This window comes from Nanorana parkeri, unplaced genomic scaffold (assembly GCF_000935625.1).
Source record: "Nanorana parkeri isolate BGI_ZX_2015 unplaced genomic scaffold, ASM93562v1 scaffold278, whole genome shotgun sequence".
Lineage (NCBI taxonomy): Eukaryota > Metazoa > Chordata > Amphibia > Anura > Dicroglossidae > Nanorana > Nanorana parkeri.
The window spans coordinates 795,129-822,579 of record NW_017306546.1 but is presented as its reverse complement, the minus strand read 5'-3'; the positions used below and the strand labels follow the sequence as shown (position 1 = coordinate 822,579).

General features: G+C 41.8%; 1 protein-coding gene across 1 annotated transcript in view; it reads right to left on the bottom strand.

Moving 5' to 3' along the window:
* Window positions 1-27,451, bottom strand: part of NME7 (NME/NM23 family member 7) — a 142,519-nt gene that overhangs the window by 24,955 nt on the left and 90,113 nt on the right. Inside the window, exon 10 of the mRNA XM_018557302.1 lies at window positions 24,666-24,767. Within this exon, the coding sequence (XP_018412804.1) occupies window positions 24,666-24,767 (102 nt within the window). The remainder of the gene's footprint in view (window positions 1-24,665; window positions 24,768-27,451) is intronic.

Sequence of the window (27,451 nt, the reverse complement as noted above, 5' to 3'; positions counted from 1 at the left end):
AAAAATATGTTTTGGGTGGTCTATTGTGGCTGGACCACCTACTGGTTTGTTAAATGACACTTGTGTTGAGAGAAACTTAGAAAGCTACCATTGCTGGCTATCTTATAAAAATGCCAGTTGGCCTGGCTGTCATCCAAATTCCCTGCCTTTAGCACATTCTGAGTCACTGAACTGGAAAAAGCATGCAGCAAATTAAGTCAGAACTCCTGATCTGCATGTTTGTTTCAGAACAGTGACTCAGAAAGAATTGAAAACAATGGATCAGCATAATTACAGGCAATTAATATTTTCAGGCGATTAAATCAATGGTAGCCTCCAGGTTTCTCTCTATTTTCATACAAAGTACACTTATCCTTTTTGAGACCTCCGGGGTTGGTTTACATCCCAAGAACAATCTTCTGTCCACCGGCCTGCACTGCAGCTTCCTATAGGGTTCTATAAAGATGTCTTCTCAGGCAGAAGGGGGCACATCAAACCCTATGGGAAGCAACTGCACAGACTTGGGAGGTGGCCCAAAATATAGCCAGTGGCATTTGAGCAAACTCTGGAGGCTGCAGACAACTGGAAAAAAGTATGCAAGCAGGAAAGGAGGCTTAGGGCACAAAGGAAAAGTGCACCTTCCTTAAAAGTACACTTATTCTTTAACCCCTTCCAATTTGCAATCTGTATATTAACATTCCCCAGCATAATGCCTCATGCTAAGGATACATTTTCCATTTGAGAACCAGCCGCCCACACTTCATGCGGCTGCTGGTTCTCAATCTCAGCTGATAATCAAAAACCAATCAGAGTGAAAAGCAATCCTGATTATGTGATTAGTATGTAGCTCTGACATACAAACACACTGTCACTTTGCCCTGCATGGGTAAGGTGACAGTGTCCCTCTTTCTACTTTACTTATTACTTTAAATGAAAAATACATGAGAATATAGATGGCTCATTCTCTCCCTGCACCCCATAGCCTTTTTCCCAGGCTGGGAAGTATTATGTTCAGATTTTACCAGCATGACTTTCACGATTAGAACAGTGCAGGTCATATACCACCTCTTAAACCCCAGCTACACTCAACACAGGCCACAGCCCCCCAACACGGCCACCACCTTCCCATCTTGTTTCTACAGTAGCGACAGAACTATTATAAAGAGATAATAAATTGAACTGGATAAGAAAGAGAAAAGCTTAAGGTATCTGTAGGCTAGCAGTGAGATAAAAAATCTGTATAAATAAATATTGTATAAATATCGTCTTCCAGCCAATAACTATGAACAGGATACTACCTGGCAACTGCTTCAAAATAAAAATATATGAAAATCCTACTGTATCTGAGTATATGAGTTTTAATCAATGGAAGATGAAGCTTACAATCCTCACACCCAAAGTTCTGGTACACACATAAATAGAAGATTTTAATGGTTGTGGATTGTAGCAGAGAATCCACCAACCCCAAAAGGTACCTGTTTTGATTTTTGTTTTCCAGTGATTGCCATTGTATCCCACACGATAAGGCCAGCATCAGGGCTTCTGGACAGTCTCTTTCTAAAGTAGATCTAAACCCTATCACTAAAATCTTATAATCAAGTCAAAAGTTGTTTTGAAGCTTATTCAAATCTACAACTTGTTCCTTGTAGGCACTTCCTGTTATGGGATGTCAACTGTCTTCCAATTGTGTTCCTGTGCTCAGGGGCAGACTGGCCCACAGGAGGACCAGGAAATCCTTTCATTACCTGGAGTATGTGGCCAAAAGTGCGGTAAGAACTACCTCGGAGGAGTGGGTTCTGTTATTTGCAGAATAGACATCACTATATTTACAAACAGTCAGTCAGGAGATATTACCATAAGGCAGGGGCGCCCACAATTTTTTCGCCTGGAGATCTACTTTTCAAATGACGAGCTCAATGCGATCTACCAACGAACAAACACCTGCATTCATGGCGTGGCAGTGCATTGAAGTCCATAGCACCGCCACCAGTGCAATCGCCGCACCAGGAATGCAGGCACATTAGTGCCGGCGTTCTGGTCCAATGCGATCTGCAAAAATGCTGCATTTTTGCAGATCGCGCTGGACCAGAACGCAGGCATTAATGTGCCTGCATTTCGGGTGATCACACAGAGCGGGGGGCGTGGCTGTGGTGCCATTGACTTCAATGCACCGCCACGCCCCCTCCCACCCCTGAACGCAGGGAGCCGGCTGGCTTGTGTTCCAATGCGTTCTAGAGGACCGAACACTCTGGAACGCAGACTTTGTGGTGTGAACCAGCCCTCTCTTCTCTCTCTCCTAACGCTCTCTTTCTCTCTCCCCTGTTTCTCTCTGCTGTCTCATCTCTCTCTCTGCTATCTCTTCTCTCACTTTCTCTGCTGTCTCTCTCCTCTCTCTCTGCTGTCTCTTCTCTCACTTTCTCTGCTGGAGTGGGTTCTGTTATTTGCAGAATAGACATCACTATATTTACAAACAGTCAGTCAGGAGATATTACCATAAGGCAGGGGCGCCCACAATTTTTTCGCCTGGAGATCTACTTTTCAAATGACGAGCTCAATGCGATCTACCAACGAACAAACACCTGCATTCATGGCGTGGCAGTGCATTGAAGTCCATAGCACCGCCACCAGTGCAATCGCCGCACCAGGAATGCAGGCACATTAGTGCCGGCGTTCTGGTCCAATGCGATCTGCAAAAATGCTGCATTTTTGCAGATCGCGCTGGACCAGAACGCAGGCATTAATGTGCCTGCATTTCGGGTGATCACACAGAGCGGGGGGCGTGGCTGTGGTGCCATTGACTTCAATGCACCGCCACGCCCCCTCCCACCCCTGAACGCAGGGAGCCGGCTGGCTTGTGTTCCAATGCGTTCTAGAGGACCGAACACTCTGGAACGCAGACTTTGTGGTGTGAACCAGCCCTCTCTTCTCTCTCTCCTAACGCTCTCTTTCTCTCTCCCCTGTTTCTCTCTGCTGTCTCATCTCTCTCTCTGCTATCTCTTCTCTCACTTTCTCTGCTGTCTCTCTCCTCTCTCTCTGCTGTCTCTTCTCTCACTTTCTCTGCTGTCTCTCTCCTCTCTCTCTCTGCTGTCTCTCTCCTCTCTCAGCTCTCTCTCTCTACTGTCTGTCTTTTCTTACCTCCACTGCAGCAGCTTCCCGAGTCTCCTCTCCTCTCTCCTTCCCGTCTGCGGCGTCTGACACATTCAGCCGCACGAGCACCACGGGAGGACAGGACACAGGTCAGTGAGCCGATCGTGATCTACCAGTGTTCGCTTTGCGATCTACTGGTAGATCGCGATCTACCTAATGGGCACCCCTGCCATAAGGCATAGTAAAATCTGGGGCCTGACTATCTAAATATATGTAAACATAGTGACGTCATGTGAAGGAGAGGTGAGGGCTGAGGAGCATGGACAGGGCGGCAGAGGATGGAGCTGGACAGGGGGGATGTAATTGTGCTGTCATGTGAGTGTACTTACAATTTCCTATTGAAACCCTTAAGACTCTGAGACACTAAGCTGCATTTTTGCTTATGTAGTACAATAGTTTTTGCTTCCAACGTGATAGCATGATTGTCACTATTCTGAGAAGAGGCAGAGATTGCCATGCCATGCCATAGAAGAACTAGGACAAAATGTACTTCTGATCCTTCACTCTTGCACATTGAAGAATGAAAGATCAGTGCCAAATGTTAGTCCTGCACGGCTTCATTTAAAAAAGAAAAAAAAAGTGCACTTATGCTTTAAGCAAATATTTAACCCCTAGGTTGCAATAAAAAACAATGGAAAAAAAAACTATTGTGAGATTGGCCAGTGCCATGCCATGTGACTATTGGTAGAAACTAGAGGGGCTGAGGGAGTTTTATCGTTTATATATAATATCTGCATTCAATGCAAAAAAAAAAAATAATACAAAAATGACAAAAATCTCCCCCCCTCTTTCAGCCCCTTCCACTGTTAGCAGAATTTGGCCACATCCACTATTTGGTGCGGTGCACCGGGACAGAAAGGTACATTCCACGGAAAAAGTAACCATACATGCTTTTCTTTTACAAGTGACACCATGATACTTTCAGGTTTCTGGTTGTGACAATATAATACCGATTTTGACCTTGGACATGTTTCTGCTTTTGTCAGCACAGAACGAATGGGGTTTCAGAGGATATGTTTAAGGTTGTGCCTGTCCATAATTATAGTGTTTTGTGGGTATAAGGACAGTGTCAAAACATGCTCAGGTGCTATCTAATCAAGCCCTTGACAACCACACCCAATATGTAGAGCTTCATAGTCAGGTCCAATTTTCGCCAATGGCGCAGGGGGCCATCCTTCCCCCTCTGGGCCCCAGAGTCCCAGTCAGGCCCCTGCCTGTGTTGTCACCATGTCACATGCACCCTGGTTAAGAAGACCGTACCACACACATTTTACAAACATTTTCACTATCAAAATGTCTAACCAGAGCAACAATATTTCGCTGATGCTGGAGCAAATCCACGTAGCCAGGAAGTGGCTGAAAGAGGCTGATCAACAGGACTTGCTTGCAGAAAAGCATGAGAAAAAGGTGAAAACAGTATTTTATTGGAAACAAATTGGTTGGTTTGTGTTACAAAGTGCTTAAGAAAATGAAATGTCATCCAGTTAGGTTGTAGATGTACTTTAAAATATAGGCTGAGACAATATAAGTTGCACATTTATGTAACATATTACGAGAAAATAAATGTTCAATATTTAGACTGTGCTTTCATTTCTGACTGCATTCTGTTGTCAACTTCAACCAGTGCGCTGGCAGAATGCACAAAACAAAGGGAGTATTAAAATAAGTCTACTAAACAGTCCCGTGATATAGGAAGCATCTATAGACTCCCTGACTCCCGCATGACTCAGTCATGGCTTCAAATTACCCTTCCTTATAGGGGCCGGGCATCTAATACAATATTCTCCATTTTTTCTGTTCATCCTGTAGCACTGGCCACTCTCAGGTTACTTGTGTATTCAATCCGCCCTTAGTTACCAGTATAATATATTCTTTCTTTCTTATCTTTTTATGTAAACCTAATCAATAAAATCACCTATACGTTTTAACATGTTGCAATTCTACTTTAAGTCTTAAAACTGAACCCCAAAGAGATATAAAATAATGCAGTTCTGTAATCAGTAATACATTACATTTTATTGTATAGACTGACCGACGGGCCGTTTTTAGAAAAGGCAGTACACCGTAAGTGGTGATTGGAGGGGGACGAGCTAGGTGTCTCTTCCCCCCACTGGAATGCCAATTCAGTCACAATGAAGCAATGGACATTACAACATCGTTTGCTCACGGCAACTGACAGCTTTGTGGTGAGTCTATCACAGCAATACAGCGGCTATTTCATTGAGAATTCAATGTTGAAATCAATGTTCAATGTTGGTTGACATGGAGCCGTTCCCAGTCGCAACACGGTCCTCAGGTTTGTTGAACATTTCAGAACAACCGGAAACATTATGAACAAGAAACCACCAGGCCCCACCCGCACTGCAAGGACGCCGTAAAACATTGCATGGGTGAGAGAGGCACTGATTAGGAGCACGGGACGGTCTGCTTGAAGACATGCAAGTGAGTTAGGGTTGAGTGGTGATTCAGTGAGAACCAAGATCACGTGCATTCGCACAGCTAAGTCTTTTTGTTGCTCGTAATCTCTCACATTAAGCTGTTGAAAAACCTGCATTTTGTATGGATGGAATCTTAAATCTCTCTGTAAAATGGTTCTCACTGATTCACGACTCAACCCTAACTCACTTGCATGTCTTCCAGCAGAATGTCCTGGGCTCCTGAGCAGTGCCACTCTCACCCTTGCAATGTTTTTCGGCGTCCTTGCAGTGCGGGCGGGGCCTGGTGGCTTCTTGTTCATAATGTTTCCGGTTGTTCTGAAATGTTCAACCCACCGAAGGACCGTGTTGCGACTGGGAATGGCCCCGTGTCGACCAACATTGAATTCTCGACTAAATAGTCGCTGCGTTGCTGTGATAGACTCACCACTTCGAACAAAGCTGTCCTAAGCATTTTAGGTTCTTGTTGAATATCCCCCACTGTATACAGTATATTGTGTAAGTATTAAAAGAATTCAACTGCAGCTATTTTTTCTGTTTTTTGAACTGTAAAAGTCCAGCAATAATTTATAGTGGTGCAGAAATGAAAAGTGCCTAAAAGTTTGTGCCCCATACACATAGAAGAAATGCTCCAGGCCATAAGAATACGGAGATTAAAAGCAGACTTGTATATCTCAATCCTGACTTCTAGCCAATAACTGTTAATGGGATTTTTCCAGGCAATGGCTTTAAAGATGTACACAGGAAGTACAGATTAACTATCCCTACTCATATATATTTCAGAATGTTATTAGCTGGCAGGAGAGAGTTCTATATTCCGCTCTGGCTCTGCTGCTTTTTCCTTAAGGACAGAACCCTTATCTGCCCCTCCTAATTGCCATTTCAAGGTGTCTGAATCCAGCAACAATGTAATAAGAAGGGTATTATGTCTAGTTAATAAATAATTTACAGGAAGGTCAATGGGTACGATTGTTTTCTGTTATCATATATTTTTATCCAAACAACTTCTCAGAAATCCATAAAGCAATGCACTTATCTCAAGACGTTTTATGGAAGGTTCCCTCTGATTCCAACTAAATTAAAGTCAAACTCTAGTCTAAATATAAAGCTGAAGTTTGTTTTAAAATAAGGATATGTTCAGATGAATGAATTGGCCATACACAATCTGCGTTTATTCCACCCTTCTATTACTGTCCAGTCACAGAGTGGGGACGAGACCTTTACATGAAAGTGAAACTGAAGCCAAGGAAGACCAAGTCTCCTCCCCTGTTAGACAGGGCTGGCTCTGAATAAATTAAAGGCCTCTCTGGTTCTGTCTAAATTAAAGGGAAACTCTAGTCTAAAAATTTGTTTTCAAATAAGGAATTGTTGAGGTTAGTGACTTAAGCTGGCCAAACTCTCTGCGTTTTTTTCTTGTTCAGCCCCGCAGGGCTGGGGTAATGCCACCTGCCGGGCTACTATATTCTCACAGCTGCGGTTTGCCACTTTCAGATTACCCAGTTACTGCAGCTGGTTGGCTGCAGTCTCTGTTCCTCCAATTAGTTTTGGACTGGCTCCTTTGACAAAAGTTGCTTGAAAAATTGACTTTGTCTAATGGGTCCTGAGCAGGGTGTGGGCAGCTTAGAACCAAGTAACACTTTTAATTACTACCCATGCAATGTCACAGAAGTATGTGAATGTAATGCCACAAGCCTTCACACAATAAGATTATTTATTTTGGAAAAGCACAAAAAAAATCTGTGTTGGAGTTGAGAGACTAGACACATGCTTTAAGAGACAGATATAGACTGGAGAAACGTCACATGAGACTGCCTGGGATCTGCTATTTACACATCAATGCTTCCTACAGCCCTTGTGCCACATTTATATATTACAGGTACTTATATAAAGTGCCACTTCTGACAATTTACACAGCGCTTTACATGCTGCACATTCACATCAGTCATTTCCCTCAAGTAGCTTACAATCTAAGGTCCCTATTGCACAGGCACACAGGGCCAATTTAGACAGGAGCCAATTAACCTTCCAACATGTCTTTGGAGAGTGGGAGGAAACCCACACAAGCACAGGGAGAACATGTAAATTCCTTGTAGGTAGTGAGTAAGGAATGGACAGAACAGATATAAGTACTAGTGCGAAAGAAATAAAAGCAAACCATCACCTGCTAGAATCCACTCTTAATGGCCTTAATTATGTAAAGAAACAGATCACTGTCTGGGCACAGGGACCCTAAATTCTAATTCTGCCACTAAACGGAGTATCCTTGTATCTTTCACACAGTAAGCAAACAGCATTATGTAAAAAGATTTCCACACTTCCAAACATGTTATACTGCAAGCGGCATTTCTGTGTAACCTAGATGTTATATACACTGCCTGGCCAAAACAAAGTCACATGGTCTAATATTGCATTGGACTGCCTTTAGCTTTGATTACACCATGCATTCATCGTGGCATGATTTCGATAAGCTTATGCAATGTCACAACATTTACACTGTGTGCACAATTATTAAGCGAGTATTTTGACTAAATCACCATTTTTATGCATATTGTCCAACTTCAAGCTGTATAGGCTTGAAGGCTTATTAGATTTAAGCATATCAGGTGATGTGTATTTGTGTAATGAGGGAGGGTGTGGCCTTAGGAGACCAACACCCTATATCAAGGTGTGCATAATAATTAGGCAGCTTCTTTTTCTCAGGCAAAATGGGCCAAAAAAAAGATTTAACTGTCTCTGACAACTAAAAAATTGTAAAAAAGTATTTCAGAGGGATGCAGCACTCTTGAAATTGCTAAATTGGGGCGTGATCACAGAACCATCAAACTTTTTATTGCAAAGAGTCAACAGGGTTGCACACAAACGTGTTGAGAAAGAAAGACGCAAATTAACTGTCAAAGATTTGAGAAGAATCAAACGTGCAGCTACCAGGAACTCATTATCCTCCAGTGCTGTTATATTCCAGAACTGCAACCTACCTGGAGGGTCCAGAAGTACAAGGTGTTCAGTGCTCAGAGACATGGCCAAGGTAAGGAAGGCTGAAACCCGACCACCACTGAACAAGACACATAAGTTGAAACGTCAAGACCAAGCCTTGAAATATCTGAAGACAGATTTTTCAAAGGTTTTATGGACCTTGATGAGAGGAGAGTGACTCTTGATGGACCAGATAGATGGGCCCCTGGCTGGATCAATAAGAGTCACAGAGCTCTACATCGACTCAGATGCCAGCAAGGTGGAGGTGGGGTATTGGTGGGCTGGTATTAATAAAGATGAGCTAGTTGGACCTTTTCGGGTTGAAGATGGACTCCAAATTAGCTCCCAAACCTACTGCCAGTTTTTAGAAGACACTTTCTTCAAGCAGTAATACAGGAAAAAGTCTGCATCTTTCAAGAAGACCATGATATTTATGCAGGACAATGCTCCATTGCATGCATTGAAGTACTCCACTGCATGGCTAGTCAGTAAAGGCCTTAAAGATGAAAGAATAATGCCATGGCATCCTTCCTCACCTGACCCTCACCTAAGAACTTCTTAAATAGGGGCTCTTCTTAAACGGGAGATTTACAGTGAAGGAAAACAGTACACCTCTATGAACAGTGTCTGGGAGGCCGTGGTTGCTGTTGCAAAAACAGTTGATCAGCAACAGATGAAAAAAACTGACAGACTCCATCAATGGAATGCTGATGACTGTTATTGAAAAGTAGGGGGGCTACATTGGCCACTGATTTTGTTTTTGAAAATGTCAGAAATGTTTAATTTGTAAATTTTGAGTTGTTTGTTTATTATTCTCACTTTTAGATTCAGATAGTGAGATAATGAACCTGCTGTCCTTGTATGGTGCACGTTAATATTTCATAAATATATGAATAAATATATAAACCAAATTCCAATTGCTTATTTTATAAAGATTCAGAAACAGTTGAAAATCCAGAGCATAACTATGAAGGTGTGTACTTAATGACCTTCAAACAGAGCAAGCCACAGCACCTCTTAATGCCTATATATGCTTTCACTGAGAAGAAAAAAGTATGAGTCGGAAAGAAAACCTGATATACAGGATAGTATACTAAGAAGACTATGAGCAGTGTTGTACGACTTGCCCATGTGTATACAAGGAAACAGGAATGGCCCCAGGGGTGTTCGGCTGCAGAAATCTTTCTGCAGAGTAAGAATATTATATCGCAGCTCCAGGCATAATGACATTTAAGTAGTGGACTAGTGTTGCATGACGTTTTTCAGCATGTTCTTAAATCAGCCTCCTATTGAACAAATGGGTTTAGAAGCTACAATTGAGAAGTGAATGATTTGCTGGGGAAAAAAAATAAAACATGAGAAATACAACAGGTGGAACTAAAAATAGGCTAGAATGTGAGATTCTGATTTCTTGACTTTTTTTCTGTAAAGCCATTTACAAAAGCAACATGAAATCTAACAAATAAAAAGGATAGGATTCTATTTTATCCATTGAGTGTGCTTGTGCCTTGCATGAAAAAAGGTTGAGAAAAGCTATTGTAGAAAATGGCATGGTAATGGGCCATTTTCTACAATAGCTTTTCTCAACCTTTTTTCAGTCATGGCACCTTTTAAAAGTATGCAAAACCTCAAGGCAACCCGGTTTAAAGTGATGTAAGAAATGTAAAGAATGATGTGTGGTCCCACCCCAAACAATCAACAAACCCTTATCCTAGTCAGGGTTCTGGTATGGATTTTAACGGAGGACCCAAGACAAAAAAAAACATGTAGTTTCCCTCTTTACATCAGAAACTCCCCTTCACATTAGAAGCCCCCTTTCATGTTCCATCTTTAGAGAAAATTTGCTGGCCCCCCTGACAAAGCCAGAAGGGACCCCAGGATGCCAAGGTGACCAGGTCTTGGCACCTTGGAGAAAGGATATTCTACAATAACATTCTTACCCTTTTCTATTCTGGACTTATCATTCTTTTTCTCAAACTTACTAGACCTGACTTTATAATAATCGCCTGATTATTTCCAGTGTTATACTAAAAAAAAAAGCAGCCCCAGCAGTCCCTTATTCTGAGTGCCAATTAAAGTATGTCTCCAAAATAAAGCTCCTAATGCAGGAAATGTGAGTAATTTAAATGAAAGTCTAGCCAAAATGTCCTTCTAGGGAGATTTCCCTTTACTTCCTGTCCTGGAGATGCAACAGCAAGTGAGAGGAATTTCCATCTTATAACAGTTGTTCCCCATGGGAACATTTACCGTCCATCCCTGTATTGGTGGCAGTTCTAACATTTAGGACTACCCCTCACGTTCTACCTTGGTGACAGTGGTGACCAGGATCTATAGATTGGGTGACACAGACAGCACAAAAAACTTAACAGGGGTTCTAATCCTTGTACACTCTATAAAAGAACCATTCTGCTTAAATATACACTTTAGGGCTCAAAGGAAAAGCTGTAAGCCAATCACATGTGGAAGAAATAAAATTTTGCGGAGTACACAAATAGTAAAAGGTCACCCATCCAGATTTAAAGAAGAACGCCAGGCATAACTATTCTTAACCCATGCAGTGGGGCTACCCCTGCACGGCAATGGTTGAGTGCTCATTTTCGTCTAGCGACGGAAACAACAAAGATATACTCACCTGAACCTCAGAGCCAGCTGACTGCTAGACGGGTCCCTCCAGCCTGCCTCCTCCTCCACTCCAGCGATGGAATGCCCCTTTGGGGTCGTCACGTCTATTACACTGTATAGGACGCGATGACTCACTGGAACTTAGACCGCTGGAGCAAAGGGGTGCGAGGCTGAAGGGATCAGTCTAACGAGGTTCAGTGAGTATATCTTTGTAATTTTTATCCCCAGCCCCACTGCAAGGGTTAAAAATGTCTATGCCCGGAGTTCTCCTTTACATTTTTGCCAGCTTTAAAGAAAAACTAGAAATAGAAACGGTAATTACAAAATATTTTGTATATTAGTTTTAACAGTTATTTCTTGGAGTTCATGGTATGCTACAGCCTTCACAGCTTTTGAACAAATGGGTATAAGTCTGTACAGGAAATGTAAACAATGGCTTGCTTATGTTGAGTGTGAAGGCAGTTTACTTTTTTTTTAAGTGGAGATCCCCTTTAAGGCTAAATAATGTTAATGGAGCTGTATTTGTCAACATGACTTACAGCGCCTGGCTGTTTACTAATAAATGTATGTACCTACATACTGAAAGTTTTGCATTTGGGTTTCTGGTGTGTATTTCTGTACTGATCTGAGAAGCAAATCCTCTAAAGCAGTGGTTCTCAACCTGTGTAACCTCAGGACCCACATTTGTCCTCGGTCATTAAGCCGTGACCCAAGTCGCACTACAATGGAACGCACGGCATTGTGGGCTGCTGTGCTGTGATGGAGCTCCATCCATATGTGCATTGCTTGTAGAGCTCCCAATGCGTACCTGTAGAGGTGCCGGGAGCCAGAATGTGATATTACCCCGGTCCAAGTACCGCTATAGGACATGCAAGGGGCTATGTATGGATGGAGCTCCCTCGCTGTCATACCCCCAGCCCACCCCACCCCCAAGCTGACACGTGGCACTGGGCAGCATATTTTGAATGGCTGTTCCGTGTGAGAATGGACAGTGCTGCACTAGGGGGAGGCTGAGGAGCCTCTCACCTAGAATAGTGGAAGGCATGCAGGGACCCACTGAACACAGGGTCGTGACCCACTTTTGGGTCACGACCCACCAGTTGAGAACCAAGGCTCTAATGATCCTGTCTCACTTCCATGTCTCAACACTGACTTACCAGGTAAGCTTGCAGAGCATCAAACATACAGTTTGGGAATAGCAATACGTGCAACAAGCTGCTTACATAGACCACAGAGAAGGTTGGAGCACTTTGGCATGATTTGAGTATATTTAATGTAGAAAAAATCTTAACATATTCTCTGTGACATGACCTCCATTGCTTGCAGAATGCATAAATAATGAACTCCAATTATTCTATCGTCTTTTGTAGAGCTATGAACCCCTGTGTGAAGTATGAACAAGCTGAAAGCACAAAGAAGTGCTGTTCCGGAGGCAATTATACATACAATGATAGTAGCCATTAGAGCTATCAGAGATTATAAGATAAAATGTTTCAATATGTTCATAATTACCCTGCTGCTCTTCTGCAAACCTTCTCAACACCTTTATGATACATTGTAAACTCTCATGAGCAGGGCCCTCCTAATCCTCTTGTTTTGAATTGTATCATCACTGTCTCCATTATGTAAAGTGCTGTGCAAACTGTTGGCGCTATGTAAATACTATATAATAATAATGATACATGCAACCCTGGTGAGTTGTACACATTAGATTGTAAGCCCTCACGGGGAGGGCCCTCCTTACCATCTTGTCTTGAATTGTATTGTAATGGCTTCCTTATATTGTAAAGCGCTGCACAAACTGTTGGCGCTATTTAAATCCTGTATAATAATAAATAACTTGACTGCTAGGTGGCTTAGGGTTTAGCATAGGTGCCTTTTATAGAAGGATTCATGGGTCTGATCACCACAATTAACAATCAGTACAAGCAAAGAATTGTTTTTTTCCCCGTGTTTCCATCAATTTCCTTTTAGTGCTCTGAGATTTCCTACAATTACAACAACCATGTGCAGTGTTGACTAATTTACTAGATATAAAGGGCCTCAGATGTGGCCATTGACATAGCCAAATGGCACACACACAAAACTCAGTATATGTAATGCTACAGAAAATTGCGGACACACTACAGTAGCAAGTTAGGGTGCGGGCAGGCTACAGGAGAATGTCAGAGATTACAGGCATGATTCAGGAATGGTGAGAATGAGAACCTGTTGCATGCCATTGCTAGTCATCACTGCTATTATAGTCTCTTTACAAATCAATGCCCCCACATTTGTGTTCCCTACAACCTCCTTAAAGTTATGAAGGGGGAAACAATAAAAAAAAATATACATATGATATCTCTCATGGCAAGATCCACTATAAAAGATCGGAGGAAAATACATAAATCGAAAAAAAAAGAAATGGAAATACCAAAAACATTTGGAGCAGAATTTCAGCCTTATCAGTTTTCCCCCCGATCTGCTTTTGCCTCTGGTGCCTGGTGGAAAACTGTGCTGCTGTCCAATTTTCTCCCCTTTCCCTCCCCATTGTGTGTCTCTGAATTTTCATTAAAGGGCATGCATTAGGCATTCTTCCTGTTTGAAAACACCCAGTCCTCCAAAAGACCCACTGGCTGTCTTAGACTGTGTTTGACACATCTGCTAGGCTTCAGGAGGTGTCAGCCACTTCTGCTGTGTCCTATGTGGTGCACACAACTTCTATAGAGACAGTTTTATCTGGATGAGAAAGAGTTGCTGCAAAAGCCGTCCCCTGCACACACTGAATCCTAGGACTCAGGGAATGCAGCTGACAGTGAACTGTAAGTAGTTGCAATGCTCTCGATGTGGAAACACATATTTTTTATAGTAAGTGGAACTGAGTTGCTGTATTACTTATTGTTTTAGCTGATAATGCGTACTACTTTATCCATTTATACAAATAAGGAGTATGGAAGGGCCGCAATCTTGTAAACACATTATCTGGCTTAGATAGGCATTATGTGTGCTACATTTTAACTATGTTTGAGTGGGCATTACTAAAGTGATGATGGCTTCACCTGACTCTCCCCCAGGCCACTGCAGAGAAAGAAAAGCATGAAAGACCAAGGATGGTCATGTGACCTTTTTTTTATTACTCACTTGTTTTCATTTTTAAGGTAGAAAACATCAGATAAGCGTTAAATAGGGACAGGAAGCTATACACTATGAAGGGGGAAACAATAAAAAATATACAGTAGATTGCTGGAGTTCTCCTATGCATTAGATGTTAACCCTGCATTTTCACTTTCTTAAGCTGCCCACACACCTTACAATTTATCTGCAGATTTTCTGTGGTCTGATGGAAAAGGTGCAACAGATTCCTCCATCTACACTTAACTGTGGAACTGAGTAATCTCCACCTGGGCCAATCTGTTGCACTTTTTCCATCTGACCACAGAAAATCTGCAGATAATTGTAAGGTGTATGGGCAGCTTTAGCAAGAACAAGCCATCACTTGTCTGGCTATCAAACTTAACAACAATATCCAATCCTTATACAGGGCTAACTTCCCACCTCTTCCGAAGGCTATTCTAACATATTTATAGGACTGGTATAGAGCTGCCTTCACTTGGCTGGGAAGTGTACAAATAATTAATATACATATTCTGCCGAGGATATTCTTATTTCTTCAACTGCCCCCCATAGGTCCAATTTTTTCACTAGGTCTGTACAATGCTTCAAACATTTGTCTGGAGGGGGAAGGTCATGACTGGCCTTCTCCAGATTAAAGAGAACTAAAACTAATGGAGGGTTAGGCTTGCCTGACCTCCAACTTTATTATAAGTTGGTAACATTGATGCATATTGTTACCTGGATTTCCGACACTAACTACAAAGAGTGGATACCCATAGAGAAGTCCATGGCAGGTCGTAATCTGGCACATGCCTCCTGGTTTTCTCACTGATATAGAGGTATGTAGGAGTAGGAGAGGGATCTTGGTATTACATTATACAAAGAGTTAGAAAATGAAAATTACCAGACTGGTTCATGTGTCTGCTCTCGGCTCTAAGACACAGAGGGTTATTCATAAAGCTAGCCGAAGGATCAGCCGTAGCTCAGTAGAATCAAAGGGCTGCTGTACGGGCTATTCACTATAGCCTGTACAGCTCCCGAAGCTGGCCAAGCAGCTGAGCCGAGCCGAAGGCATATGCTTCGGCTCGACTGAGCTGAAGTGAAACCTGAAGCTGGGCGAATGGCCAGCCAAATGCCTCGCAACTGACAGCTGGGTGGAGCACGGCTGGCTGCGCCCACTTGCAATGATAGATCCGCGTCCCCAGGTTACCTGGGGACGCTGAACTGTCATTAAACCATGACAACTTGGCGGAGCGGGCCGTGATGTCACAGCAGGCTCCGCCCAGTTGTTATTAATTGGCCAGGACCTTCTAGAAGACTCTAGCAGGTCTCGGCCAATAGGAAACAGTTGGGCGAAGCTAGCTATCACTGCTAGCTCCACCCAATTGTTTATTTCTTTAAAAAAAATGTTTTTCTTTTTTCAATAATCTTTCTTTTTTTATTTAATCTTTATTTCTTTTTAAAAAAAATATCATTTGTTTATATTTGTAAAACAATTTTTCCTACTTTTGTCACTGTTTTTCTATTCTGCTCGGTACCACGGAGGTACCGAGTAGAATAGCCGAGGCCGAATGCCGCTTGGCGGCATTCGACTATTCACTCACTGCCGTTCGGCCCCAATGAGAATAGGCTGAATGGCAGCGAGTAGCCTGCCGGAGGTTCGGCTCAAACTCCTTCTTCACTTTGGCACAGTCGAACATGCTGAGCATGTTTGGCTGAACCGTAGACAGCCAAAGCAAGCCGATGTACGGCTGAAATCAGCTGTACAAGCCTGAAGTGAACAGCTGAATAGCGTTCGGCTCACTTCACTTCGGGTGGGTTATTCACTCGGCTGCCTTCGGCAGCTTTATGAATAACGCTCACAAGAAATTTACTATAAGATATATTCCAGATGAAACAGAGCCCCAGCCAGGTAAGCCGTAATGTATCCAGTCGTCTGTTGGTACTGTTATCAACCACCATTTAGGTTCCAGACAATCTGTTGGCTATTTTTATTTCACAACGCTTATATGTCAGCTAAAGCATATAAAAAGACTCTGGTTCCTTATCTCCTTAATGCAAAGAAGAGCCTCATACCCTTCAGGTGGAAAACTAGCAAGGTGCCCTCAGTACAGGAGTGGTTTAGGGCAGTGAACAACATAATGGAGAATGAAGAATGGACATATAGTTTACCAACCCAGTATTATATCTATCTTTTATGCAACATGAGCTTGATGGATTCACTTCACTACTACTGAATCATACAGCGAACTTGCTACATAGCGAGGCTTCATGTTCTCCCCCACCATAAAACATGCAAACTATACGTAAATTATGTAGATGTATATGTAGACACCGGATAAATGGGTATTTGTTCCCTCTCCTTTTTTGTATTGGTTTTTCGTTTTGTCTTTTCTTATTGTCTGTTTGTAGTTAAAAGGATGGGGCAGAGACAGGTCTTCACTGGTAGAAGAAGGTAATGGACCAGAAAATCAGTGCAGCTTGCTATGCCACACGAAAAACCAATACAAAAAGGAGAGGGAACAAATACCCATCTATCCGGTGTCTACATGTATGCTTCATTAATAATCTTTCATACCCAATGTGTGACAATGTGTAATATGAATGCTCCTCAACGCTTTGGAGATGTTAAATGGATGTTCTGGTAAATGTGTACTGTATACACTATGTCATGTTGAGATTTAACACAAAACCTACTGAATGACATTGAGGGGAATTTATCAAAACTGGAGCAGACAGAATCTGAAGCGGTTGCCCACGGCAACCAATTAGCTTCTCTCTTCAGTTTGTTCAGTTAAGCTTTGAAAATAGAAGATAGAAATAGATTTGATTTGATGGACAACTGCTCCAGATTCTGACTGCTTCAGTCTTGATAAATACTGTAAAGAACTGTGTATAATAAACTCTTGGGATTTAAAAAAAAAGTGTTTTTTTTAAAATCCTTTTGTGCATCTCTGTGCTACTAATCACCTCCAGCCCCTTTGCACCCACTTCCTATCTTTAGGATATAGGCAATAAATCAACAGCGCTGAGATATAACAAAGGAGGAAAACAGGTAAAGACAAGGTTTTTATTTAACCACTTGCTGACCGGAGCAATTTCTTGATATTTGCACACACACAATCAAATCTGACTAGAAAACAGCTTCAGACCCCCAAACAATTATATTTTCTGAAAACAGAGGTCCTTTAAGATAACAAAATGCTACTTGCAATTTTTTTAGTCACACGGTATTTGCGCAAATGTTTATCAAACCAGTATTTTTAGGATAAAATGCACTAAAATGACATTTAGTGCAAAGAAACAGAATACCCAATTTTTTTGGTAAAATATAAAAGACGGGGTACGTTCCTGTGCCTTTAAGGGATGTTGGGCTTCTGCCTGAGAAACCTGCACCCAGTTTTATCTTTTGCCACATGTGCTCCAAGATGGAGACTCTCATAGTTTAGAGTTAGGACCGCGCTATAAGAGGTGCCTTGACGAGGCTGTGCGGCTTTCACATTTTCTGCAGAAGACGTGTATGTAGACCTCTGTTTTTAACCTTAGCGGTGATACCGGTTTTTTTGAATGCTTGCTGGTGAGTGTGCTGGGAAACTTTTTGCTGATGTCGGGTAAATAGATACCAAACATGTCAAGCCTTAAAATATGTAACACGTGTGGCGCAATTTTTGTTTTTGCACGTAGACGCACCCGATGCGTGTTTGCGTTGTATGTGCGTGCATGTGGGGGGCAGGGGACTTAAAAAATTTGTTTCACATTTTTGATCTGCTTCCCCGGCTTTTGTTCCTGATGTAATACTCATCACTTTCGGGTCCAGTGATTGGAGGAGAGATCAGCGGCTGGAAGCCTGCTGAGCTCCCTCCGATCAGTCAAGGGAGACCTGCCGTGGGTCCGCACGGGGTACAGCCAAGCCCGGGGAAGCCAGCAGTGGCGAAGGAGGGAGCACACAGCGCCGCACCATACAAGCGATCTGACGGCTGTGAGGTTGCTTGTATTTAAACAGCAATCACCTGCAGTTTAAAATGATACCAAGAACATGGATGCAGCAGCAGCTGTGTTCTTGGTATAACTGCTTCAGGACAGGGCATTTTTTACGGTGGGCGGTCCTGCAGCAGTTAAAAACTAGCAATTATGTTACTCAGTACTTTAGCAAAGTAAATGCCTTTTGGTTAAGGTTTACATATACTTTAATACGCTAAAGCTTATGAGATTTTAGTGATAGGGTTTACATATACTAGCAGATACCAGTCTAATGTAGGTTTTTACGTTTACCTAGGCAGTGAAAACACTGTCTATTGGCAGCTGGAGCCCGACAGCTGCACAACAAGTATCAAAGGATTGCAGGTGAAGTACCGGGACTTTACAATCTAATCTGAGTGCACTAACTATATGGTGAAACTATTGGACTGCAAATTGCACTGGGACAGGGACTGATGTGAATGGCTCTCTGCATACTGTAAAGCACAGTAAAACAAACTCATTTAAATCACAGAACAAATAACATGAGAATTTAAAAAAGCCATCACCTGCCTACGCTGTTGCTGTTAGGCCCTGTGATTTCTGCCCACTCCTTCTTCCCTGAATATACACTAAAAAATACAGATTTCATTGTGGCTCCAATACATACCTGGCATTATTCAGCAGCTCACACAATTTTCAAGTGTATATTAGGGCAATAAAACATATTCAATACATCTCTGTAATACAAGCACATTACCCTTGTTTTAGCCATTTAAAAAGTACCTTTGCTCTGCCAGAAATCCAGTGTGCTTCTAAGTTCCTTTCCTGTTTTGAAATCCCAAGCAGCATTTGCATCTGGACTACAGAGTACTGCCATGCATGTAACGATTTATTTCCCAGCAAAATAATATTGCTGCCCTGACTTTCAAGAGCCTGCCTACATGCTGTGTGCAGAGAAAGGGCTCTTGGGAGATGTAGTTCTGAAGGCATAAGCTCCAAGAAGCTGTACCTGCCAGTATTTTATAAGCCTGGTAATGATGTTACAGGGAGTAGCAAAAGCTGTTTATTGCCACAAGAACAAGGTAAAAAAAAAAAAAAAAAAAAAGCAAGATGAATTGCTCTACAGCAGTAGTTCTCAACCTATGTAACCTCAGGACCCACATTTGTCCATGGTCATTATGTTGCGAACCAGGTCGCACTGGATTGGACCGTACTGCATTGTGGTACCGCGTGTTCCAGTGCTGGCGATTAAACTGTGGGTGGGAGGTGCGTTTGGGGTGCCATTCAAATGAACGCACCTCACCTCGCAACGCACCTCCTACACCAGAACGCGTAGTAGGTGCGATTGCATGGTACAATTGCACTGTTCGATGAACACACTGTACTGGTGTGAACGGGCCCTCAAAAACACTGACAGACACACACAGCCACAGACACAATCTCACACATGCACACACACACACACCAAGAAAAAAAAATGTTCTTTTCTTTATTTTTTAAGATCCTCCCTACCTTACGAGAACTGGAGTGGATCCTCAGCCTGGGGTCTAGCGTGGGCTGCTGTGCTGTGACAGAGCTCCATCCATATGTGCATTGCTTGTACAAATTCCTTGTGCGCCCTGTAGAGGTGCCGGGAGCCAGAATGTGAGGTCACCCTGGTCCAGGCACCTCTATAGGACATGTGAGGGAGCTGTAACCAATGCAGGTATGGATGGAGCTCGCTCACGGCCCATGATATGCTGCATCTACGTCAATAAATAGACGCATTTGAACTGCATTTGGAGTGCTGGTGTCCCTGTTTCTATCTATGTATGTAACAGTTGCCATCCATTGACTACCGCAGCACCTTCGATTCTTATGGAGCAAGCGGTCAGGAGTGTGATGGTTCCATTGACTTTCATAGCTCCAACCCACCCCACCTCAAGCTGACACTCGGCGCTGAGCAGCATATGAACAACAGTGCTGCACTAGGGGGAGGCCGAGAAGCCTCTCACCTAGAAAAATGGAAAGCATGCGGCGACCCACTGAACATGGGGTCGTGACCCACTTTTGGGTCGCGACCCACCAGTTGAGAACCAAGGCTCTAGAGGGAAAGAGTGGGTTTGGCAGTAAATTTGGGTAATGCTTGAACATACACTTGAAGCTATCTTATGCTAATTATTACTTACGTGGGGAATGAATGTATCAGTAATCATATATAGCACTTTTACCATGCACCACATACCTATATTTAGATATTACAGTAATATAACATTATACCTACTATGCAGTTTATTTCCACATTTACTGAAAGGCATTCTGTTTAAGACCTGGACCTGAGCTTTAACTTGTAGTAACAGTATACGGTGTCAAACGATCAGATTCATCCACACTGATGTTTATCTAGTATATGTTAACTAGCCCAACAGTTTATTTTTAGAAGATCCATTAGCTACAACACCTGCCATCATTGGCGGGTATTCATTGAGTACTTGTTAATGAGATTTAAATTTGCTGATTGTAGACTTCCATTTTCAGACTATACAAACCACTACTCTACTGACACAGCTTAAGCAGAGCCAACATTTTCCCAGAAAGGATACTAGATTGTGCAATAGTGAAAGGCAGCAGGGGAGCTCTGTCATGGTTGGCTGGAAACAATGAAACATAACACCTGCTACATGAAAAGATAATGTTTTTTTTCATGACAAGAGTAAAGGTGACTAAAAGTGGACATATAAACAGACCAATGAAACCATTTGACTCGATTAGAAAGTTTTCTTTGTTGACAAACTGCACTGATCTGCCTTATGAACATTAATAAGGTAGTATTAAATGCAATGAATGATGGATTTACACGTTTAGTGAACTGGGGATAGTATGGGGTTCCGATCATGCAATTTTGTAAACTTAAGTTTTATTGGTATGGGATAAAACAGAAATATACGGCAACAGCATGGCATTTTGTCTTTTTTCCAAATGATGAAGTTATAGATAAAAACATAGTCGGGAGTGATTTACTTAAGCAGGAGAGCATGGTGTGCATTTACCTCTTTGTCCTACACCTTGCATTTTATCTTCTGTTATCCTGCTTCTCTTTGTATGCATGTGCAACACACATTTCCAACTTACTTTTGTACTTTATACCTTCATGCTCCTAAGTGTACCTCTAACTACTCACCTTTCTGGTGTGTCACTGTCTCCTGAGTCCTTGCTTGGCTACTCTCTTCAGTATAGCCTCTGCTGTGCGTCTTGCACCTTTACTTGTGCCTTTCTCTTTCATTGTGTGCCACTGTTCCTATCTTCCTCCTCTTGGTTACAGGTTTCATCCCTACCTGTTCTTTGTATCCAGTTCCCCGGTGCTTCAACTAGTCCTTTGCGTCTGTGTGGGTGCGCTAGAGGGCCGAACCTGGAAGGTGTCCAGCAGCCAATCATCCTCACCACTAGAGGCTCTGTCGAATACCTGGCCCTTCTTAGATTCTGTGCCTCTAGTGCGTCTTGAGAACGCACAGACCATTAGTTCCTCTCCCTGTGACCAACATCCCAGATATCCCTCCTGTCTGTGACTCCTACCAACTCTCAAACCCCGGGATTCACGTACCCTATTGCTCCGGTCCCCAGACCGTGACGCACTGTTGCGTTCTGAAAGCAATCAAAGTATTCCATTTGGTATAAAATGCGGCATAGTGTCTTGTATGGTATGTAGAATTTTCTCCATAAGGAATAATGTTTCCATTCTTAAATAAAATGAGATCCAAGGAATGACAGACAAGCACCAGCATGTGGCTATCACTGTATTAATACATTTTCTGAAGGGGTACGAAAAGAGAGGTTCAAGGTGACAAGTAACTAGTCAAAGAAAACTGAGCTACCTGTCAATTTTTTTTATATGATCTGCAACTGTGCTAGAATATTATTTATTGTTATTATAAAGGATTCATATAGCACCAACATAATTCATTTTTCTGATGCCCAATTATGTTCTCAAATATATTTGTAACCTGTCAATTTCAAGGCTTTCCGTTTGAAACTGCTTAGTTTTCTATACTGACAGCTCATGTCAGTATTGGAAAATCTGTGCCCAGTGTATGTAGAAGCCTCTGTGAATTAGAACAGAGCCGTCTCAGCCACAACCACATCCCTCTTCAACAGAAAGGAAAGATCATGTCCGGTGTATTGAAAAAAGAAACCTGCTGGGGAATAAATATAAGAACTGTCACTACTTGGTGAATCAATGATCAAGTGAATAACTGTTGTTAAAGTCTTGCTTGTTCTGTGTTAGGTTTTAATAAAACAGAAGCAAGATTCCCTTTAAACTGGCCAAGACCATCAATGGCAGTGAGACGTTAACAAACTATTTAAAATTAGATTATGATTTCCTACAAGAGAAACCTGAAGCCAATACCTTACGAAAGTCCATTCTTATGTGGACTGCACATACCACTTGGGTCGTTGCAATCTTTCATGGCAAAATAGGAACTCACATAACAAATTCCAACTCAAGCTCTTTTTTCCTGAGACTACACCTCCTTCCCTGTGTATTTAAATGTATCTTAACCCAAAACCAAAAATGTTATGTAGCAGCTATACTCTTTAGATCAGGAGTCTCAAACTCATTTGACTCGGGGGCCACTTGACAATTTTTTTTCTCCCATGGGGGCCGGCTTGCCAAATTTCGTACATCAAAATAAAATTTAATTATATCCGGTATGGTACTACGGACCCCAATACACACACAATAAGGCCCTATTAATATCTGTAAGTTTAGGTGCAATTAGGGATTCCTGCGTCAGGAACTTGCATTTTCCTGCAGAAGGAATGCCTAATCTGGCGTTTACAAGTGGCAGCTGTCACCTATTCAAGTTAATGATCAGGTGACAGCAGTTGCATGTAAACGCCTACGAAAAAGGGTAAGAGGGAAGCGCTACTACCGGGAAAAGATTGGGGTGGGCAGGGCCGTGGAGCTTGGTTGGTTGTGAGGGTGGTCCGACTCACTTGATGGTGATGGGGGGGGCTAGCTGGTATGCCCCTTCACGGTGTGGGTAATTGGGGATCACCGGGAGACACACCGGGAGACACACCATCAAGTGAGTCGGACCACCCTCACAACCAACCAAGCTCCGTGGCCCGGCCCACCCCAATCTTTTCCCGGTAGTAGCGCTTCCCTCTTTCTTTGTTTTTTTTCACATGTTGGACACCCCGGTCTGTACTATCAGGAAGCCGCACACCAGCATCACTCCTCACCCATAATCTCACATACACTTGTGCGTGGATTCCCCCTTCTGAGCGCTGGTCTCCTGGACTGCCCTCACAATTTTGCATGTAAACGTCTGCACACCACATGTAATGGTATGTGATGATATTACATGCGGTTAGAAAACACTCTTCCTGGATGCACAATTGTGATTTTTGAGCTTCCAATACAGAATATACATTATAACGAATACAAATCATCACAAAAAAACTGCATGTAACTAGGGTTTGCACTGTGTATTAAGTAAAAGCATTTATATTTGCACTATACAAAGCAATTTCCTAAAGTAAATGACTGCCAAATAACACACAGGCACACACAGACACAAACACACCTACAAATTATACATTAGCAATTTCAGATTTGTTTCATTTGTTTCAATGGTTATTCAACAACAGAGAATTATGTTTACAGTATAAAGACTAGAAGGTTGGTAGATGTGCAGTTAATATATAATGAAACAGGGAGTATTTACAACTTGATATAATGGGGTTGATTTACTAAGGCAAATTGGCTGTTCGCTTTGCAAGGGAATCGTCCCTCAGCTGAGTAAGTGCGGTGAAAATTCCCTTTGCAAAGAAAAAAAAAACAACTTTATTTTTGCATGCACATGATTGGATGATAGAGATCCTCAGCTTCCCCTTATTCTTTAAGCTAAGTGGAAATTTCCTTGCAAAGTGAATAGCTTATTTTCCTTTAGTAAACCAACTCCCATTGACATAATAAAGTGGATTTGGAGAGGTAAATATAGGGCTTGAAGGATATTGCACACCCACTCAAATGATAACACACCACACTCCTAAATTTGACTCTGTCTACAGGACATAGTAATGGCACAGGAGCCAGCAGATCGAACCAATGAGAGCAGCAGGGGACCAAGATGCTGTCAGTCACTACCAGATGTGTCAGTTTCTAGAGATTCTTCAGCAGGCACTTTTTCCTCACTATTGCAGCAATCAGCAGTGCGCACAGCAGGAAAGGTGAGCATCTAAGTTGTTCTGTACAGGGGGCCCTTTAGTTTAGATTTCAGTTTTAGCAACAGAGCTTTCATCTTTTCTGATTTATTATGCATCATAGTGAGTGTGGGACAACTGGTTATCATTTGAGCTCCAGAGTGGTATAAGAAGCCACTAGGTGACTTAGCCCACCTGCATCCACCCATAGCAGAATAATCCATTTTGAGTGAAATGAGCCTCTCAGCCTACAAAGATACATGTACTTACAGGATCTGCTGGTCCGCAAAACTCTCTGAAGGACTTTGGAGCATCTGGTCCCCGAATTTCCATAGCAATACAAGGGCCAGAACATAATTCAGCAAGCATTTCCTAGTGGGAAAAAGGCTTAAGATAAATATCCGTTTCATCTGTAAAAGCACAGATATGTGTATAGTCACACATATAAATTATTCTTAGCTGTCACAGATCTGCTCCAACAGGCTATAAAGCGTCAGTAACGTCAATAACACCTAAATTCATGTTATCACTCAATTCATAACAACTACTCTTCCTGATTAATGTGAGAGATATCTGGACTGGTATTATTAATATATACAACGGGGTAATGCATCATCAGCAATAGTTTTGGTGGTTATCATCACATGAGATGTAAAGGGACCAGCAGTCTGGCAGCTAAAGTGGTGGAATCAAACAGAGCTACAAAGTGTTTGGGATACTACTACACAAATGTGTGTTTTAGAACAAAATGATATGACCTCTCAAACAGGAAAGCAGAACTCTCAAACAAAGTGCCATCATGAATACCTGTAGTTATATTTTTTTACATAAATACGAAATAGAGATAATTTAGATAATTCAGTATTTATTATTGTAGACTATACAATGCCACATCTGTATGGGTTATTGTGTCTAAATGCCAAATATTGCATTTACTGGGGTGATATCAGGTATTTGTAACTATTTGTAAGAGTTTAAAGGGTTATGATGAACAATTTACTGATGTTTACATTTTCTCTATGTATGGAGCACCAAAGATCAGATAAGCAGATATATTATATGACCAAACATTTCTGGACACCTGACCATCACATTTACTTGGGCACCCCTCAGAATTATTGCGTTTGTGTGCTTCCAGGGAAAGGTACTTTTAATGCTACAGTATACAAAGCCAATTTAAACAACTGTATGCTCACAATCTTGTGGCAACAATTTGGGGAATTGCCATTTTTTGTTCCAGCATGAACGTGCCCTTGTGCACAAAACCAGGTCAATAAAGACATGGTTTGACAAGTTTGGTGGAAAGGAGCTTTTGTGACCTGCACCAAGCACTGGCTACGACTCTGTTAAGTATCTTTTGAACTAATTGAAAGAGCAACTGAAAGGAAGGTCTTCTAATCCATCAGTACTACTTTTTTTTTTATTAAAGGAGAACATAGACCTACAGATATACTCCACAATCTTATGGAAAGCCTTTCCAAGAGTGGACCCACAAAGAGAAGAGGGCAACTCTACATTAATGCCCATTTTGGAATGGCATGTCCAACAAACGGTGATGGTCTGATGTCTATGTATTTTGCCCCACTGGAAACTGAAATCAACTAAAATGTAATTTATACTATCCAATAAAAATCTTCAGTACTTACAACCACCTTTGTACACATTACACGGGTGGTAGTACAGCATTCTATTATATAAGATAAATAAAAAGTTAAACTCAAATTGATGTTAGTGAGGCAGGATACTGTATGTGGATTTGGTATTGCATGTCAAAAACCAATTCTGTAGAGGCAAAGAGATTAATCCCTCAAAGGCCAAAATGTAATAAAATATCCACACCACCAGAAATTACAAGGGATCCAGCAGGTTGGAAGCTTTCCTTCCAGATCATTGCAAGTAAAACTTGAGTCAAGATTTCTTTTAACTTTAGCTGTTTAATGCACATTTTTCAACATTATTGTGCATCACTGTGCCTTTCATAAGAAAGGTCTTTATGTGGTGAGGCCATTCTGACTCAAGTCTATAGATAGCTTTACTGTCTCCCACATGAGTTACCTGATATGCAACAAATGTCCTTTAGGCCCCATTCACACTGAGCGATTTATGGAGCGTTTTTTGCAGCGATATCGCTCATATTTCCGTGCTATATCGCTCTATGTAGCTTCACCAATACATTTCAATGTAGCTGTTCACATCTCGTCGCTCAATATCGCTCAATATCGCTTGTAGCTCGTCGCTGGTAGCTTGTCGCTCCTACATGACCCTTTTTTAGAGCGATTTTGAGCGATATTGCTCCTGATTGCATACAGCCCAATAGGAAGATGTTGCGCGACGTCGCTCAATGTCGCTCGTCGCTCAAAGTCGCGCGATTTCCATGTCGCTCAGTGTGAATGGGGTCTTAGAGATAGGGAGGCAAAGAGTAATTTTATAATAATGAGATTTACACAAGAATGGTCAAATTTAACATTTTGGATATTCAGCAAAAGTGTCAAATCCCTGCATTGCTCATAAACAATAAATGTGGCCGTAGGACTCCTATAATTAGAAAATATGGGCATGAAAAAAGTTTGTTTGTCTCAGTTGATTAATATCCAAACAAGTATCAGTCAACATCTTTGCAAAGTCTTTGCAATTTTGCGTTGAGGAACATTATTCTGAAATTGTTTGACAATTTTTAGATCCAGCCCTCTGCCCATCTTTACTTCTAAGACACTTTGACTCTCTAAGATGCCCTTTTTCACCCAATCATGATACTGACCTGTTGCCAATTAATCTACTTAGTTGCCAAATGTTCAGTCAACTCTTCCTGGTTAGTACCATTTACTTTGCCAGCTTTTTGTTGCCCTCTCTCAACTTTCTTTAGATATGTTGCTGCCATCAATTTTAAAATTACCTTTTGTTTTTAAAATGGTACCTTTTCTAAGTGTAAACATTGGATATGTTTTCTATTGTGAATAAAATATGGGTTTATGAGATTTGCAAATCACTGCATTATGTTTTTATGTAGATTTTACTCAGCCTCCCAACTTTTTGGGAATTGTGTGTGTATATATAGA